Consider the following 16,718-nt stretch of genomic DNA (forward strand, 5'->3'; position numbering starts at 1 on the left):
CAATACGCTCACCCAGGAAATCATCAGTACAATAACATATATAAAAAAGGTATAATACACATAAATATATTTCATTTCTAAATTTCTGCACACAAACACCATGTGGTCATTCGACGAAACTCCAGCAAGTTGGACGCAAATACATCCAATTGCGGATACTGGCTCAAAATATCATTGAGTAGATTCAATGCAAGAGATAGGGGAGCTTGCTTAGCCAACTCTCTTCTTCGCAATGGAACATCAAATAATTGCCGTTTACGTGCTCTTACGTAGTTACTGGACGCTCCTATTGATATTAATTCCCATAAATCATGGATCAAACGGATTTTGGCGACAGATTTGACAGCCCATCCAGTGGAGAGCCATAAATCATCTATAGATATGAACAGCATCGTCACATCACAGAATACATTGTGATCCCCACGGTACTTCTTATGCGGTAGCATTTCTAAGCATTGGCTCCGTACTGTGGAATTTTGTGAACGATAAGCAATCTGAAGTAGCAATGGGCTGGTCACATAGTTCGAACTGACAACCGATGGGGAAGAAAGGTTCTTGAGTGGTGAGCCCGTACGGGCAAACGCGGTGTAGGACGACAACCCACTAGATGGAGTAACTAACTAACTAGACTTCGAATGCATTACAGAGAATCAGTGGATGCAGTTGGCTGGCAGTCTATGGGGGAGGCCTATGTTCAGCAGTGGACAGATAACGGCTGAGATGATGATGATGATGACGACTATGTAGTTTCACTTTTGCCAGCTCGATATCTCTCCGATTTTAAAGTGGATTTTGACAATTATTTTTATTGTTGTGACGTGTAAACCCCATATTGTGGAAACCAAACAACCAAAACTTGATTCTAACAGAAATAACACTGGTCTGCAACGAAAAACTTCTTTAAACAAAAATATGATAAGTAATATGAAGTATTCAATATCCTGAATCTATGTATATCTGTATCTATATTTTTTTACTATCACGTATATATTCTTTAAATTTTTTTTTTAATAGAATAAAATTCTATATTTTTTTACTGTTTTTTTTTTTTTTTTTTATACAACTTAGAATAGCAAACAAGCTGACCGTCCATCTGATGGAAAGTGATAACCGTCGCCTGAGCAGTACCATGGACATAACAGAGTATACTGTTTCGCCCATGATATCCCCCATTCGTTGCCATTCCTGAGGACTCAGGTGTTATTCCTCTGTACCCTGTAAATTCACTGCCATATCCCACCCTTCAAACCGAAACACGATCATGCAAACACAACTGCTTCACGGTTGAAACACGAATGGGACAGAGATACTCAAGCAATCGACTTTTGTACAAAGTCTCCCTCTGGTATTTTTCGTTGTTGTTCATGCATTGTTCATGCTAACGCAACTGCATTTAGTTGTGTTAGTGGTTATGCACAAAAAACCGACTCGTACTGATAGAAAGAGAGGACGGACGGAAACCGAACAAGCAAAACTTGATTCAAACATAAATTATTATTAAAAAAATAAATTTATCAACTATTTTCTACTAACAAACGTTTTATCTCAGCGTGTACTTGTATGTATTCAGTTTTATGATAACAGATTAAATCTAGCTAATCCGTGATATAAAACCACATGACTTCATGTTATCGTACAGACAATTTTGGTGATAGTGCCACTGATAAGATATAACCGTATCACAATTCAATGTCAATAATATTTGACGTAGGGCTCAATGAATTTCCTAGTTCTGTAAATTTTCTAATCTGTCATGATGATGTAATCATCATCATCATAGCATGATTCTCTCATATATGCAGTTCGTCTATTAATATTTCACTTCGATTATTGTGATTATTTCACTAAAAATCAACCACGACGGTTTCTAGAAGGGTCGCATAGAGATCCACCAGATGGGGTAGGTATTGCTCACAGGTATAATTGGCTCGTAGAAAGCCGTTGTTCTTTGTACGCACCCCAACGCTGCATGCGATTGCGTGCTTGTCGACTACTATCGGCACCGCCGGTTCGCACCTGTACTGCTCAGTTTGCACCCACTTATCAGGCTATTTCTCTGCTCAATTCTCTGATTGCTCAGCAGCCAGATATTGATATATTTAATGACAAAATGGATATATTTTTAAAATGTTGTACAAAATTTGTAAGTTTGTAAAATAAAACTATGGCTCACTACACGTTTTGGGAGACTGTAAGTGTGGTGAGTAATTTTCAAATAAATAAATAAATAAAGAATAATTAATAACAGATTAACCAAATTTATCTTTAAGAAGTCTTTTCGAGAACATCTAATCTATTATATAATTAGTCATGACTTATATATTTATTAATATGTATTACGTCTAGTTATTTATATATGTATTGTACTGTATGTGATTTACTCGTATTTATGTATATTTTTTTTTTGTAAAATAAATAAAATAAATTAGCAGTTCCATTGCTAACATTTTACAAGGTGTATTGCTAGCAATAGGTTCTCTCCAGGAAACCACTGTAATTAATTCCTGATGAAATAGCGAACTGCGATACGCGAACTGAACTGACTTCAGTCTCAATAGTGTCCCCCTAGCCTCAGTATGAAACAGAGAAGGGATTAGTAATGGGAATTTGCAACTCCATTGTTAGTAATATACCTTTTCAGGTCGACTTACGCATGGTTCCCCCTGGAAACCATAGTGATAAATTCGCTATGATGGGTCGACTGACCTGATTTTATCTTTCTCTATCATCACTTACTGGTACCCTTCCAGTATATACCGATAGTGCAGGTGGAATTACTATACCATTGTCATCTCCCATTTAGGCAGAAAAATGGAACGTCAAATGCTTTGATTCAAACAAACCTCTTTCGCTTCTTCCACATTCATAATCTTTTCATACACGCTCGCCGGTTACCATTGCTTACGTCCGTTCATACCATTATCATCTAAAAAAAAACTGTGTGACTTTACCATTGCATATTTATTATCATCAGTTTATTCACTTACTACAAACCATGAACCCTTGCAGTTGCAATATGAGAAACATCACTGTCGCGTCGTCCACCTTCGCAGCAAGAAGATCTATCCATTTTAAATAGTTTCATTTTATAATTATCATCCTCACACGCTTGAATCTAAATGGTCACATACAGTGCTGTTCTAGAGAAATTTCCTCCCACGAACGCTCAGGCTGTGACATTTTCCCTAAAGACTACAATATGGGGTTCTTCAAACAGGGTATATATATTAAGATTTCTTCAACGTCGGCAACGCACGCGTGTCACCTCTGACACGCGTATTGCAGGCGTCCATAGACTACAGTGACTGTTTACCATCAGACGGGCTGTGTGCTTGTTTGTCATCTTTGTGGTATAAAAAAACGTATTTGTAATATATGTAAAATAATAGTTTCATGAACAGTGGCCGAATCGTTGCCTATCAGAGATACGGCACAGACCCACCGCAGAGTGGAGTTTCTATTACAGAAATAATTTAGTTTTGATAAAACGCTCTAGATAAACTATCAAATCGTCCGAGTGACCTTTATCCCAATTGCTTGGGGTCAATGGATAGAACTATCTTCCTTGTAACTCAAGGCACCGGTCGGCTTGAATAACACCTAATATTATATTAATTCCTGTGTGGTCCCGGCGTAGAGTAGGCCATCCCTTCCTTTTCCTAGGCGATTAAGAGAGGGCGAACGATGGGGGTAGCAGTAGCCTTCTTAAAACGTCTCCAAGGCCTAACTGCGATTGCCAATCTGCCCGCCAAATGTGACAACTACTGGCAAAACTCCTCTTGGGGGAGATTTATGTTCAGCAGTGGATAGTTGAAAGCTTGACATAGATGTCAAGACTCTGAAATTCGCGAAACAGTATACTCTGTTATGTCCATAGTACTGTTCATTTCTATAGGCGACGGTTACCACTTTCCATCAGGTGGAACGTCAGCTTTTTTGCCGTTGCATAAACCGTTTCACTTACATATGATACCCCCCCCCCATGCGTTACCATTCCTAAGGACTTAGGTGTTATTCCTCTGTACTCTGATCATTATCTGTGTCCGATTGCTCTCAGCAATAAAACCGCCTTACTGTACTTATACAACTGTATCGTTACATTTATTGTCTTGCTTATTCGCTATATTGTATGATGCAAATAAAGTATACTCATTCATTCATTCCATTCTGCTGATTATAACTACAGGTGACGTTTACCACTTTTGACCAGGTGGGCTGTCATCTTGTTTGCCATTAACTCGAAGAAATAAAAATAAATACATGCAACGATAATATATGTTCTATTACAGCGACAACTTTATCTACACTAATATTATAAAGAGGAAAGATTTGTATTTTTGTGTGTATGTATGTTTGTAATGAATTAAACTCAAAAACTACTTTGCTAATTTCAAAAATTCTTTCACCATTAGAAAGTTACATTCATCCTGAGTAACATAGGCTATATTTATTGCTAGAAAAGAGTAAGGATCCTTACTAAAATTTTAGTAATGTAACTCAAGGCGTAAAAAATGCTATATCTTTTGCCGCGTGCGCTGCGGAAACTATTGGTGATGGAACAAAAATATGTTTTACAATATTGAAGAAAATATCAATAACTACAAAAAACTTCGCGATACTATATGTCCAACTATTATCGTTATGTCACAATAACCACTTTTTACATTTTAAATGTTAATAGAAATACCGACCAAAATTACACCATGTTATTCATACTTCTGGTTACATCCTTATCCACATAAATATAAATAAAAAAAATATATAAAAAAAACTTAGTCAATTTAATTTTTTTTTGATGGGTGAAAATGGTATGGCAACCCCGCCTGCGCTAACGGGATACGCTGGCGGAGCACCAGTGAAGGGTGATAGATGAGAATGAAAACAGGCCAGTTAGCCCATCATGATGAATTCATCAGGAGTTAACCATGATAGTTTCCAGGGGGAACCGCTAGGAAGTCGACCTGGTTGGGTATATTGCTAGCAATGAGATTCTCAGTCTCCATTACTAACAATCCCTTTCCCCCCAGTCAATTTAATTAGGTAGGATCAGATAAAAATGTAAAAATGTCCATCTGTGCGATAGCCGGGACGGGCCGCTAGTTTTAAATACTTTACATTAAACTAGTAGATTCTTTGTTGCCACGAGTTGCGGCGCGAGACAGAGGGTAACGATATTCATCATAATTAAGTAGGTAGCATAATTATTAAGAAGTTGATTACATTTTGTTTAATGGATGATAATGGAAAGGTCACTCCGCCTGCGCTAATGGTATATTAAGGGGCTAAGGGGCCGCCTGAAAATCAGCGCTATATAGGTACATCTCGTTGGAGCTGTACATATATAGCAACAGCCGAGGCGGCTCCTATTACCAGCAAAATGGATTTTTTTTCTTTTTATTGTTGATTTTTCTTAAAAGTTATTACTGGTAATAAAGATTATCTATGTATACGTTGGCGGGACACCAGTGAAGGATGATAGGTGAGGATGAAATATATTAAAATAAAAACAAATAATTTTGCCCATAGTGATTACTGCACTTGGAATTCAGCATGATAGTTTCCAGGGGGGACCACGTGGAGGTCGACCTGACTCAGTATAGATACATTGCTAACAATAGGACCTTTAATCTCTATTACTATCCCCCCCCCCCCCCCCGTCGATTACATTACGCAATCTGTATTAGTTGGGGGAAGTGATTGTTCATAACGGGGAGTTTAGTCTCCATTGCTATCAATATACCTTATCAGGTCGACCTCCACGCGGTTCCCCCTGAAAACCATCGTGACTAATTTATCGTTGAATTCGTCACAATGGGCTAACGGACGTGTCTTTTCATCCTAACCATTCGCCCCCGTTTTTCCCAATCGCGAACCAAATTATATTGGAAAAAAAAAACAAAAAAAATAAAATAAAAATAATAAAAAAAAACCATTCGTCCCTCACTGGTGCCCCGCCAGTGTACACCGATAGCACAGGCAGCATTACCATTCCGTTATCATTAAAAAAATCTGTATTAGTGCAAGGGGTGAATGAATTTTAATTGAATTGGTATTTCTACGTAAAAAAAAAAAAACTACCATATTATTATCTTTATCGTCTTGACCTCTCAGTTGAATGAAGTCACATATAATGTAGATATCTTTGTAGATTGGTTGTTTAGTTTGTCCTATGTTTACACATAACTACTTGTTTATTCATTGTCACAGTGTATCTAATGTGAAACCTTAAGCCGCGTTTTCATCATCCAAGCTCCAGTGCTCTAATTAACAGTGTGCCTGTCTTAATATTGGCTTCTCCTGCCCTTCTGGTTAGTTGTTTATCAAATTTAAAAAATGTCAAGTATGATCATCTTACTGCGGACTTAATGCTAGTAACATTCTCTACCAGTCAAACTTTGGAATGAAAAGAAAATCACGAACGCGGTACTTCATTATTGGAATAGGTAAAGAAAATAACAAGTAATAATGTATACCTATACAAAATAAATAATACATACATAAATATAAAGGAATATAAGTAATATATAAATTAATAAAATATAAAAGATAATATTATACTATTTTAAATTATTCATTGTTTTTCGAAAAGACTACAGCATAGAGTTCTTAAAAACAAAGGGCCTAAAGAAGTTACTTCACGTCAACGAGCATGTAATTGTCTATGGTATTGCAGGCGTTCATAGGCTATGGTAAGGACTTACTATCAGGTGGGCCATATGTTTATTTGCTGCCTCAGTGGTATAAATAAAACTACATATTATGTATTTGGGCCACAACCTAGATAAGTTGTGAGTTCAAATTTTGTCCAATTGGGTTCTTATTGGAAGTGTAAAATGGTCTAATTAGATTATGTAACATCAAATTAACAATAGACACTCAAACATCTTTACAAATTTTCATATTTACAATGCTAGTAGAAAGTAAATTATAATCCCATACTGCGGTGTGGTCCTGGCATAGAATGGTTCACCCCTTCGACTAAGGGATTGGAGGGATGGGTGGCAGAGTTTCTCTTAAAACATCTCCAAAGCCTAATTGCGGTTGACAAACAGCCTGCCAAGCGTGGCAACTGCTGGCAAAACCCCCCAAGGGGGAGCCTTATATTTAGCAGTGAACAGTTAAAGGCTGATATGAAAATCCCATATTTTATGGAACATCCTTCTTATGCAAAATGGCAACCAAACCCACAGTCCTCTTAAGGGAATGCTTTTTTTTAAGAATGATAATGGAATGCTTTTTTTTTAAGAATGATAATGGAATGGTAATTTAAAAGTAACTGGAATGGTAAATTGTGACAGCTTTGATGACTGACATAGACAAAGTGACTGCTTGCATTATCCATATACATTGATGGGGCACCAGTGACAGATGACAGGTGAGGAAGAAGTCAGGTCAGTTCGTTCATCCTGAGAAATTTGACGATAATTAATCACGATGGTTTCCAGGGGGAACCATGTAGAAGTCGATCTAATAGGATATATTGGTAGCAATGGGATTAAACATCCTCATGACTAACAATCCTTCTCCCTATATAGCTCTATAATCTCTAACTTCATTACCACATTCTATTCTTTAAACCAATGCACAAATACTCTACAGCAGCAACTCATGAGACACTGGTACCCAAGTAGACAACTTCTGTAATAAGTTTCAAATAATCATAATAACTTATTAGTTTACTTAATTTAAGAAATATATTGTTGGATTCATTACAACTTCAATATTTTCTTTTATTTTTAATCTGTGTAGTATTATATAACAATTTATTTTTTAATAATACAACCTACTCATACAGTGGACATTCTAGATACTTCAAGTATAAATACTATTATAAGGTCAGCTTTATGATAGTATTAATTTTTTTTTTAAATAGGTAATAGGGACTATATTTATAAGCTTGTTGGCTGATATAAAAAATAAATAAATCTAGTGACTATGCAGTTTTTTTTTTTTAATAAAATACAGTCCATATTACTCCTTCATAATGAAGTATTCTAAAGGGATTATTTAATAATAATTCCAAAAATTTATTTAAGTATTGTTTGAGTCAATACATTATAAACAAAAAAAAATCTTTCCTCTTTAAGAAAATTTGTTTATTTTAGGAAATAAACAGTTAGAATTATTTTTATATGTAATTTTTAATTTATTCTGCTTTTTAGAAATTACTAACAAACCTCCCCTGTTTACAAAAAAAAAAAACAGCCAATGTTGCATAGACATAGAAGTTTGAAAATATGTAAAATATGATTTGTGCTTAAGTATTATAAACAAAAAAATCTTTTCCCTCTATAATATTAGTTTTGATTTATTCAAACACCTAACACAAATAAAGATATAACTTTATATCCACTGAATGTATAATTTCCAAAATTATGCTTACAATTTAATATAATTTGGTTACAAATTAACTATACCTATTTAATATTTTATATTTTAAGTAATAAAATATATGTTCCTGATGTAAGGAAAACAATAAGACATCATCACCATAGCTATATATAAATAACAAAATGATATTACTCTATTAAAAATGTGTATAAATAGTGTGAATTTAATATAACAATAATTAAATTATATTTAATCAAATAAAATAATTTTAATTAAGCATGTATAATTAAATTTGTTACACTTTATAGATATTATTAATTTAATTAATAACTACTAATTTCTATAAAATAACTTCTTTATTTAATAATATAGTTATATTTTATTAATGAACAATATACAAGATTTTATAGATTGTAATGTTTCTTAAGAAGATTACATATGTTTTTATCTAAATATATTAATTGATATTATGCATTATGTCATTCAATTATTATTAATTTACATATTACATATAAGTACTTAAGTATACTTTTGTTTTTATTTTTAACAACTTATAATTTAATAGTAAAAAATTTATTGACTTTCTTTTTTATTATTTTTTTATTTTTATTATTATATTTCATAATGTTCCAAAAGCATAGATATTCTTTGTAAATACTTATAATTTTGTAATTGATAAATAAATAACAAGTTACAAAACAGGACAAATGTCATAAATGGAATTTAATACTACTATAACATTTAAAAAAAGACCGCCTATTCCTATAAGATCTAGTGTAAAGATAGATAGATAGATTCTAATAAGAACTAAATAGGAAAATGCATTCAATATAAAATTTACAAAAACACCTAAACGTATTATCGCTTATACAAACACTAGGTTCATTGGCTCATACAAGAGTTATATGAACGGGTAACGGAAATAAAGGAACCGGTACCCGTCTACAGTGTAGCGAAATTTTCTAGAAGAAAGAAAGTTTGCGAAGAAATGCTAACGCACTTACCAACGTATTCTGGTACCCCAACCCGGCTTCATCATCGGATGTTTCTTCTTTATTTTGTATGTCTTTCATCTTCGAAACAACAGTTTCTCCGTTATAACACACAAAACAAAACAATTTTAATCAAAACAATCCACAAAGATAGCGCGCGGACGTAATTTTTTTTTTTAAATAACAGACGACGATCACAGTGTCCTGCTGTGATCACACATATCCCCGATGCTCATACACGGACCTAACGACTGTAATAAGATAATATGCAATTGACTAAACGCGATTTCATGCAAATTGCTTGTACGCCGCCGGATATGTTAACACACGTTCAAATCGTACTTTATCCAGTGACCGACTGACATTTCGAGTCGGACTTCGAGACAAATTGACAGAAGGTGACAGACAGCACGCGGTATCACATCCATGCATTCAAACTTGTTCCATGTCCATGAACTTGAACATAATCCTTATCTATTTAAATAAACGATCCACTGCTATTTAATAATCATTATTATTTAGTATATAACTACAACAATTTATATAAATCGCAATGAATAGTTAGTAGGTACTAAATACACAGAATAAATGAAATCAACTGTCTGTTTTCTGTGAACGCGCCTAATTGTAATTTATTTTTTATCTACGTTCCGTTCTATGTTGATATGAATACGATTTATTTATTTTTCCGTTTTAGATAAAAAAGTAGGTTTATCAGCAGAATACTTTGCAGTCTGTATTTAGTGTTATAAATATTTTATTACTAGATTCAATTTTTTATCTTTATATTGATGTAATTATGCTATCTATTTGTATAATTGCATTTGATGAATAACTTTTAGAAAAAAAAAGCGAAAGTGTGTGTGTGTTTTTTTTTTCAATAAGTGATAATGGAATGTTACGAGTGTTCACGTAATACCCTTAGAGTACGGTGACAGTATGTAACAGTTTGATCCTATATTCAATCTAGTAGACAGTCAACAACTGGGATCAAAATGTAAAAACCAGAATTTATAAAAGTTCCTTTCTTACTTGTCTTAATCGAAAATCAAATCCAACGCATCATTTAGAGGTTCATATTATTATAGAGAAAAGATTCGTTAGCTGTACTAGCAGTTCTATTTCAAGCAATATATTATATAGTGAGTTTTTTTTAATGGATGATAATGGAATAATAACCCCGCTTGCGCTAACGGTGTATGCTGGCGGGACACCAATGAAGGATGATAGGTGAGAACGGAAAGGTAGGTCAGTTAGCCTATCATGATGAATACACCTGGAAGTCAACACGACGGTTTCCAGAGGGGACCTCGTGGAGGTTGATCGGACTAACGATCCCTTCCCCTTCTTATATGCTTAAGAGATGACTAAAGGAACTCAATAATCGAGAAAGTCCATTCACCAAAGTCTAACTGCGATTACCAACTCACCTGCTAGACGTGGCAACTATTGGCAAAACCCCTTAATACGGGAGCCCTATGTTTAATAGTGGACAGTTAAAAGCTGATATCATCAAAATGATGATGATTATTCAGTATATTATGCTTTTAAAAATCTAGTGAATTTGTCATGATGGACCAACTAATTAGACTTCATCCTCGTTTAATCATCTATAATTCCTCATTAGTATTCCACAAACGTTAATCAGAAGCGTAAGCAAGATTACCATGCCTTTTCAAGCAAAGAGTCGATTGCAAAAAGAATCATCAAAATCGGTGCAGAGTTGGCAGTGATATCGCGTGACATACAGGAGGTACACATAAAAATAATAGACAAATTGAGAATCTTTTTGTTTTTAAAGACGGTTGAGAAAATATTTTAAGCTGTATATGTATTTACCTAAGCCAAGGTAATTATGAATAACAACAATGGAAGCTTAAAAAAATAATTTGTATAAAACGTAAAAAAAATGTGTTTATAAGAACTGCCTAGGTAGTGAAAAAAAAAAACAAGATTAATCGTAATATAATTCAAAATCACCACGGTTATTGTATAAGATTAAAGAATGATGCTAAATATTATAACAAAAGTTATTCAAGCCATTGTTATGTAGATACTGTTTGGCCGGTTAGTCATGCAATTAAAGCGGTTAATTGTTGCTTTTATTTTAATGTATCCGCCTTGAACATCGCATATACAAACACATTGTGTGACTTCACATGCGTTTCTATTATTACATACAAATATTTTTTTTTTACAAACTCATTAATATATTTTTTATGCAACTCACAATGGCAAACAAGTCGACAGTCCAACTGACAGAATAACACAGACGTCAAGGGATACTCTGTGACGCTCGTGATGTCTGCTTCCCATGTATTGTCCTTTCCGGGAACTGATGTTATACTTCCGAACTTTAAATGACAACCCTAAATTTTTTTTTAATGGGTGATAATGGAATGGTAACCCTACCCGCGCTATCGGTATACACCGGCGGGGCACCAGTGAAGGATGAGGAGAGGATGAAGCAGGTCAATTAGCCCATCGTGACGAATTCAACAAGAATTGTTCACGATGGTTTCCAGAGAGGACCGCGTGGAGGTCGACCTATTAGGGCATATTGCTAGCAATGGGGCTGTTAAACTCCATTGCTAACAATCCATTGCTAGCAACCCTAAGTTGAGGCTAACTGAGAGAAGGCAACCCCGGTGCATTATGTTTATCATCACCAGAAGACAACAGCGGTATCTAAACCTATACAGATTGGTTCAGGCATGTGGAAAGAAGACTCTTCCCCTCTCTGACAAGAGAGGGGAAGGGATTGTTAGTAATGAAGAGTAAAGGCTTCTTCATTGCAAACCATATATATCTGTGTTTGTACTGTTGATGTACCTTTTAAAATAAATAAATAAATAAAAAAATACCAGAGACAGACTTTATACAAAAGTCGTTTGATTGGGCACCTCTGTTCCATTCGTGTTTTAACAATGAAGCAGTTGTTTGCACGGCTGTGTTTCGGTTATAAGGGTGAGATATGGCAGTGAATTTACAGGGTACAGAGGAATAACACCTGAGTCTACAGGAATGGCAACGCATGGGGGGTATCATGGGCGAAACGGTATACTCTGTTATGTCCACGGTACTGCTCATGACCATTGGCCTACTTTCATTTTTACCTATCACCCCTGCAGCACCAGTGGTGCCCCGCCAGCGCATACCAATAGCGCGAGTGGGGGTTATTATTGCAATACTATCCACTTAAAAAAATATGACGTTAGATAAAAGACCGACGAGACAGGTAGACAGATTCCTTTTTAAAAGGCCGGCAGCACACCTGCAATGCCTTTGGTGTTGTGGGTGATCATGGGCGGCGGTAGTTGCTTACCATCAGGTGAGCCGCATGCTCGTTGGCCCCCTGTGTTGTAACAAAAAGATAATATAATTCAAAAGTAGATATATATAACAGTGTATACCTAAAACTAGATCGCCAACGCGATGGACTGACCTCATCAAAACGGCCACACAGAAATCTATTGTGGAATGCTCTCGCTCGGCGGCGAACAGAAGTAGATGGAGACATATTGCGAGGACCTCAATTGCGAAGGAGAGCCTCACCGACGATCCACCGTCATTGTGAAAACCACGACCACTCTGCCAAGAGTGTACGACTGAACAGAGAGAGAGTATACCTAAAACAACCTATTGTGATCTGATAGACTGTTTTATTTTGTTTTCGACATTATCATACCCAGAATAACGTAAATTGATTTTCGTTCGAAAAATTTCTTCGTGAATCCGTGATTGATTCAAATGCAGGAGAATCGGCCTCCAGAATTGGCGTAGATACATAAAAAGAGTAATAAAAATGAACGAAGCAAACGAGTTACGTAAAAATAGAGACCCTATGGTATTCGGTTCTATATGACTACCCCTTAAGGGACTTAACGTTAAGATAGATAGATAGAATTAATTATCTAATGATTTTATTAATTATTATTTAAGAAATTAAATTATTAATACATAGATAGATTTTTGTTCCAAAAAAACTTTTTTTGTATTTACCAAATAATTTTGATTTAAAAATCAAACAACTGAATCGATTTTCATTAAATTTCTATGGGACCAATTTGAAACTATAATCTTACAGATAAAAAGAGGATTTTCTAAATCGGTTCATAAATGACAGAGTTTTGAGGTAAAAGACACAAAAAATGCACCAAATGAATTCATAAAAATTAAATATAAATTAATTAACAATAAAATAATAACATGTCGTACGACATGACGATTTTTTTAAGAGCATAATAGAAGGAAAGATAGAGGGCAAAAGAGGAAGAGGAAGACCGAGGATTAACTACATGGGACAGATAAAGGAAACACTAGGTGTCATGTCGTATAGGGAGATAAAGGATATGGCCTGGGATAGAGCTGGCTGGAGGAAGATGCATGAATTAGTTGCACCGACAAGAGGAAACTCTTAAATGAAAATGAAAAATAATAACAATTAAATTAATGAACCTTCTCCTGTTTTTGAAGTTGTCTGAAAATATTAATAATAATATACCCATACACTGATCGTTTGCCCCCTGTGTTGTAAAAAAAAAAAAAACACTAGTATAGTATTATATTATCTGTGCCCATCCAGTAGCGATTGCAATCACCAGAAACAGCCATCACTTCGTTTCACGCACAAGGTCGGCTCCAAACGTACGTAACTACATTTTCCTAACTATCTCTGAATCGTCTATTTTAAAAGCCTTGATCTTGACCGTGCCATTAAGTACATGTTCACGCTTCACAGATTATTAGGAAAAAAAAGTCATTTCGCGTCTATAATAAACCAATATAAAATAAACTAACGTTGTACACATAACTACCTATACAGAGCGATTGTACTAGCATATATTTCGGTATTTTGGTATGGTTTTTATTGTATCTGTGTATTACAGTACAGTAGTTTTATAAGACGGCTATATTTTTTTTAATGAGTGATAATGGAATGGTAATCCCGCTTGCGCTATCGGTATATACTGGCGGGGCACCAGTGAAGGGTGACAAGTGAGGATGAAGCAGGCCAGTTGGCTAATAGTAAACAATTGAACAAGAATTAACCAATATGGATTGCCTGATAGGGTATATTGCTAGCAATGAGGCTGTTAGACTGTTATTACTAGCAATTCCTTTCCCCCTGTGTACTTAGGTTTGTTTAAGACTATTCAATTGGGTGATTTTCTACAGCTAACTCTATTCAGTCGACCTCCACGTGATTTCCCCTGGAAATGATGTTTTTGATGACATCACGATAGACCTGCACTATCGTATACACTGGCGGGGCACCAGTGAAAGATGACAGGTGATGATGAAAGTAGGTTAGTTAGTTAATAATGAATTCCACAAGAAGTCACGATGGTTTCCAGGGAGGACCACATGGAGGTCGACCTGATAGAACAGGTCGCTAGCAATGGAGCTGTTAGATCTCCATTCTTTATTAGATGCAATGTGCATTCTACTATATCCACGGTGCTGTTCATGTCTGTAGATGACGGTTACCACACATCAACCAGGTGGACTCTAAACTAGTTGGGCATTTTAAGCAGGATTAAAAAATACTAACAATCAATAATTTGAACAATTTTATATTTTATTTCAGTAACATAAATAAGTTCTTTACACATATATATTGATACATTATTATAGTAATTATGTCTTATGAATTAAAAAATAAATGTGGGCGACTTTAATTAATTTATTTTATTTTGTACCTGGTATCCCTTCGCTAGGTAATCGTGTTTGCATGAACCGTGACTCAATATGAAGTGTGGGATATGGCAGTGAAATTACAAGGTACAGAGGCATAACGCCATACTCCTCAGTGGTAACGCATGGGCTGTACCGTTTGTATATATTTTGTGATATTTTTTTTCTTTTTTTTTACAACACAAGAGGCAAACGAGCATGCGTGAACACCTTGATGGTAAATGACACGCCGCCCATGATCACCCGCAACATCATCCTCATTGCAGGTGTGCTGACCGGCCTTTTAAAAAGGGAATATGAATTTTTCTTGAAAATGTTATCGTAAAATTCGGAAATACTGTTGCTCAAAGTTGATTCAAAGAATGGTTGTGCGTGGAAGAAAGTGCCTTGAAAAACGCACGGTGGAAAATCGCCACTCGTCCAGATGATTAGGATGAAACTTTAGTTTGTGGCAGTTTGTACGGTGGTGAAAATCAGCAGCAGCTATCAATTCGAACAATTACTCAGAACACTCCCAATGTCTATGGTGCCTCTTTATAACTATAAGTGACGGTTACCATTTTCCTGGCCTTCAGCGAGAGCAAACAAGCCCTTTTAAGTTAGATGAAAGAAAAAAAATGTGATAGCTTCCATGTTTTACGTCAGTCGCCCACACATACAATATGTTTCAGCCAAACTTAATGAAAATGTAAACCGATTAATAATTGATCCAAAGTTGTGACATCTTCAATATAAAATAAAACAAAATTGGCACTCTTGGAGTGATAACAGAAGTGAAAACTTGAACAATTAAACGTAATTGGGACACAAAAGAAGTATCGGTACTTTTTGGTATTGAGTACTTTACCTTAGGATAACAATACTTTTGTACCAGATACTTCATTCGATTTGCATTCGATACTTTTAACCAACGAGTGTTTTTCAGACTTTTAACAGACTTTTAATATTTTATTTTATCTTTATTTGGTCTCCTAGCAATTGTTACACTGATAAGATTTAATATTAAAATTACTGTCTATTTATACTTAGTGTATGTACAATCATTTTAAAGGAAACACAGCGTGCTAATTAACAAAAACAATAATATGATATAACAATCTCTTGATGTATTTGACGTCAGTCGCCCAGACATAGATGATGTTTCAGCCAAAGTTTTATGAGCTATTCAAATTAATAATTGATCCAAAGTTAGACATCTTCAATATAAAATGAATATCAAAATCGTTGCTCTTGGAGTGATCAACAGCTTGCAAAGACTTGAACAATTACAAGAACAGCAGGCCAAACGAAGTGCAATTCGGAACTTTTTGGATCGATATTTCTTAGGATTCAATACTTTTGTAAAAACTTCATTCGAAATTTGCCCGAATACGGAGAATAACTTTTTTTTCAAATTTTAACAGACTTTTAATATTTTATTTTATCGTTTTACGTTTATCGTGATTTAAAGCAAGTAGACTGATAAGATTTAATAGTTAATTTTTATTTTCGTAAGTACAATCATTTTACATATATAAGTGCTAATTAATATATAAAAAACAATAATTAATTAATAATTCTGTTAATGTGCATTTGACATTGAAATAGTTTTTTAGATTAAACTAATTCGGTTTTTAAGTTTTATTAGCTATTCAAATTAACCTACAACTTAGCATTACTTTATTTTGATGTTTTATTCATTTGGCAAGATTCAGCAGA

At 34.8% G+C, this 16,718-nt stretch overlaps 1 protein-coding gene across 1 annotated transcript in view; it reads right to left on the reverse strand.

Moving 5' to 3' along the window:
• The window catches only part of LOC113510409 (chloride channel protein 2), an 81,560-nt gene extending 71,808 nt beyond the window's left edge, over positions 1-9,752 (reverse strand). The window contains exon 1 of the mRNA XM_052896964.1: positions 9,336-9,752. Coding sequence (XP_052752924.1) covers positions 9,336-9,404 — 69 coding nt within the window. The 5' untranslated portion in view covers positions 9,405-9,752. The remainder of the gene's footprint in view (positions 1-9,335) is intronic.
• Between the last annotated feature and the right edge of the window lie 6,966 nt (positions 9,753-16,718).

This window comes from Galleria mellonella, unplaced genomic scaffold (assembly GCF_026898425.1).
Source record: "Galleria mellonella isolate WM207_F2 unplaced genomic scaffold, CSIRO_AGI_GalMel_v1 utg352, whole genome shotgun sequence".
NCBI lineage: Eukaryota > Metazoa > Arthropoda > Insecta > Lepidoptera > Pyralidae > Galleria > Galleria mellonella.